The sequence below is a fragment of the Elgaria multicarinata genome, chromosome 11 (assembly GCF_023053635.1).
Source record: "Elgaria multicarinata webbii isolate HBS135686 ecotype San Diego chromosome 11, rElgMul1.1.pri, whole genome shotgun sequence".
NCBI classification, from domain to species: Eukaryota; Metazoa; Chordata; class Lepidosauria; order Squamata; family Anguidae; genus Elgaria; species Elgaria multicarinata.
The window spans coordinates 40,421,533-40,425,526 of NC_086181.1; the positions used below are offsets into that span (position 1 = coordinate 40,421,533).

A 3,994-nucleotide genomic window follows, 5' to 3' on the forward strand; every position below is an offset into this window, starting at 1 on the left:
ATTCCCGGACCCCGTGACCACGTCTGCCTACTCTGGATTCCTGCTTCGACCTTGGACTGGTTTGTGACTATGTCTTGCCTGTTGTTGCCCCTGACTCTGGACTGTGTTACTGGTTTGTCACTGACTGTTGGCTGTGTTTGAACTTGGACTGCATTATCGAATCTCATCTTTGCCACGCTCCCTTGACTTTGGACTGGACATTGACTACTCTACAAGCCTGCCCCTTGAACTGTTCCTGTTCCTTGACTTTTGCTGTCAAACCCCCGTTTTCCCCTCCTTTCCCTGCACTGTTTAGCTTCTGTAAATAAACACCTTCGTTACCTAGCTACCGGCTGGTCTTATCTTTCTTTGTCAAGCCATTTGGCGGCTTTCCCGGACAGCTAGACCTAAGATTTATCCTGGGATCATCCAGGGTTCACCCCTGCCTGAGCACTGGATCCCCTGTGTGTCACCTAGATGAACAGGTTTGACCCCTGGATGATCCAGGGATAAACCTTACATCTAGCTATGGCCTAAGTCTTCAAGCTGCATGAAATTACACAATTGACTGCATAGTGACTAGCTGGAACGGCCACTGATGAGACAGTTTGGGGAGAGGAGGAGCCAAAATGGTAGTCCGGCCAGGCCAGGCTGACAGAGTAGGTTTTGCTGTCTGCCCTGGCCCTCAGACAGAGCCAGGTGGACATGGCTGCTGATGGAAACAGTTCTGGGGCACAGGGAGTGAAAAGTTGGTCCAAGCCAGGTTGTTGGAGAGGGCCCCCTAACTGTCTCACCTGTCCCTCTGCTGCAGCCAGGTCATATATTTAGGGTGACCATATGAAAAGGAGGACAGGGCTCCTGTATCTTTAACAGTTGCATAGAAAAGGGAGTTTCAGCAGGTGTCATTTGTATATATGGGGAACCTGGTGAAATTTCCACTTCATCACAATAGATAAAGCTACAGGAGCTATACTAGAGTGACTAGATTTAAAAGAGGGCAGGGCACCTGCAGCTTTAACTGCTGTGATGAAGAGGAAATTTCACCAGGTTCCCCATATATACAAATGACACCTGCTGAAATTTCTTTTTCAATACAACTGTTAAAGATACCGGAGCCCTGTCCTCCTTTTCATACGATCACCGTAATATAGTATACTTGTCTCCTTGATGGTCATGAAGGTGTGTAGGGGCATGTCTACACCTAAGGGTGTAGAGGGAGGGAGTGGGGGAGGATCTCACGATATGCTGATTGCGAGATCCTCCCCCTGGATTCACATGTAGCGCGCGACATCCGGGGAGGAAGCAGTCACATCACAACCGCCATTTTTGGGGGGAAGCAATGGGGCTGGTTGCACAAGTGCGAGGCCCTGCTCCAATGAAAAAGGAACCCCCCCCACCAATTTCCCCCCTGAAATCACCCCCCCCAACCGCCCTCCCTGACATCCCAGGGGTGGCAAAATTGCTGCCATCCCCTCCCTTGATGCCCACAGAGTCATGGCTAACTCAAATCTTACTGATTTCATTGGATCTACTTTATGTATGACTAAGTCTGGATCTAGGCCATAGTTACTCTATGGGTACTTGCATGTTTCCCCTCATAGATCAAATAGGAGCTTTTCCTGGAGTCTGTATGTCAGTGACCCTGTTCAGATGACACGCTAAGCCATGATAGTTAAAGCGTCTTGAGCTAAACATTATGCCTTAGTGTTTCATGTGAATCATGACTTAACATGTCGTGTGGACAACCATGGCAGCTACATAACCATGGTTTAAACATACTCGCCAACCATTTGCTGCAAAAGGGTTAGTGACCTAACCATGGCTTAGCATGTTGTCTGAGCAGGCCCTGTGCGTTAGATTGGGAGAATGGCATGGGGTAAAGGATTAACCTCACCTACCCCATCATGGATGCCACAATCTAATTCAGGCTTCCCAATTAAGTGGTTGGTCCACTTTTTCTCTGTCCTGTTCTTATCTTATACCACTTTCAATATTGTATCCTCTACATTCTGTTGTGGCCTATAGCTAATATGAACATAAATAAATAAATTGAACTGAACTGCCTTGCTGCAAGTGTGTTTACTTTTTACAACAACTGCAGGGTGACCCATTCATGAATCTTCTGATGTCACATCTAGTTTGGCCCAGAGATATTATAGTTTCCTACCTCTCAGCCTCAGCATGGCATCTTTCATCTCCTTGTTCCTTAGAGTATATATCAGTGGGTTTAGGAATGGGGTCAGTGTGGTGTAGAAAATAGCTATCACTTTACTCAAGAGATCCTGAGCCCCTGCTCTCAGATAATTGAAAGCTAGTGGCACATAGCAGATCATCACCACAATGATATGGGCAGCGCAGGTGGAGAAGGCCCGACGTTGCCCTTCAACTGAGCGGATCCTCAGAATGGCAGCAACGATGTACCCGTACGACATCAGAATCAGGATTATGCATGCAATGGCCACTAAGCCAATATCAATCAAAACAAACTTCTCATTGAACGTTGTGTCTTCACAAGCCAGTTTCAGCATGGCAGGGATATCACAGAAGATGTGGTTTACTTCATTCTCCAGGCTGTAAGTCAAGCCAAAGGTGAGTTTTGTTTCGATTACAGAGTGTAGAAATCCTCCAAACCATGCACCCAATGAGAGGTAAAGACATACTCTGTGATTCATCATGGTGTTGTAATGAAGAGGCCTGCAGATGGCAAGGAAGCGATCGTAGGCCATGACAGTGTAGAGGAAGAACTCAGAGCAGCCCAGGAAGTGGTAGAAGAAGAGTTGGGTCACGCAGCCACCGAAGGAGATGAAGCAACCACCTTCCACAAACCCAGCAAAAACCTTGGGCACTATCAAAGTGGACATTGCGATATCCAAGACAGATAAGTGACAGAGAAACCAGTACATTGGTTTGTGCAGATCAGAGGTGGATGCCACCGTCAAGAGGACCAGGATGTTCCCAGCAATGGTCAGCAAGTAGATGAGCAGGAAGAAGAGGAACAAGGCGGCATGTAGCTCTCGAGGATACGGAATGCCCAAGAGGACAAAGTCAGCCGAAACAGTTTGGTTTTCACACTCCATTCATACAATATTGTTTTCTACAAAAGACAGTTGTCTGGAGTTTTCAAGGTAGAGCAGTGTCCAGAACATGGGAAATAATAAAAAAAGATATTCTATGGATATATTTGTAGTTTCTTTTTTTTAAAAAAATGCCTTTTGTGAGAAGGTAACCCTAACGCAGATTCATAGAGTTTTCCAAATCAGCTGAGAAGCACACTGTTTTTACAAACAACACCCGAGATTGATTCTTTCCCTCACTAGATTAGAAGGAGCCGATGTGTGGCTTTTAGGCTTCATCCGGTCTTCCAGGCCCCTTCCCCCAAGGGAAACTGTCTCATTCATTCCGAGTGAGAATGGCCAAACCTCAGACAACTCATCAGCACTAACAGTAGTGGGCTCCATGGAGATTCCGAAGGAAATAGGGTGACCCCTTACCCATCACCAAAAGAAAGGAGACGAATCAGCCAAAAATAAGACAAAAGAGGGCATCACTTTGCATAATATGTGCATACTTAGATGTATCGGTGCAAATTTAGAAATAATAACTATTATTTAAAAAGAAATATGAGACATCTCACCATAGTGGAGAGGACACGCTAGGTGTCCTGTGTGCTCAGTCTGCTCAATCTGCTGTCCAGGTGTTCACCATATATGGGCAATTCCAGGTCTCCTGTCTTATGGTTACTTATATTTAAAGCAGATTTGGCAGTCCACCTTGACTAGGGTGACCCTATGAAAAGGAGGACAGGGCTCCTGTATCTTTAACAGTTGCATAGAAAAGGGAATTTCGGCAGGTGTCATTTGAATATATGGAGAACCTGGTGAAACTCCCTCTTCATCACAACAGTTAAAGCTGCAGGAGCTATACTAGAGTGACCAGATTTAAAAGAGGGCAGGGTAGCTGCAGCTTTAACTGTTGTGATGAAGAGGGGATTTCACCAGGTGCTGCGTGCATACAA

General features: G+C 46.1%; 1 protein-coding gene across 1 annotated transcript; it reads right to left on the reverse strand.

Moving 5' to 3' along the window:
- Positions 1-2,132: 2,132 nt before the first annotated feature.
- LOC134405847 (olfactory receptor 10G6-like) lies at positions 2,133-3,056 on the reverse strand. The gene has a single exon (XM_063137101.1). It carries the CDS (start codon positions 3,054-3,056, stop codon positions 2,133-2,135), a length of 924 nt encoding a protein of 307 aa, XP_062993171.1.
- Between the last annotated feature and the right edge of the window lie 938 nt (positions 3,057-3,994).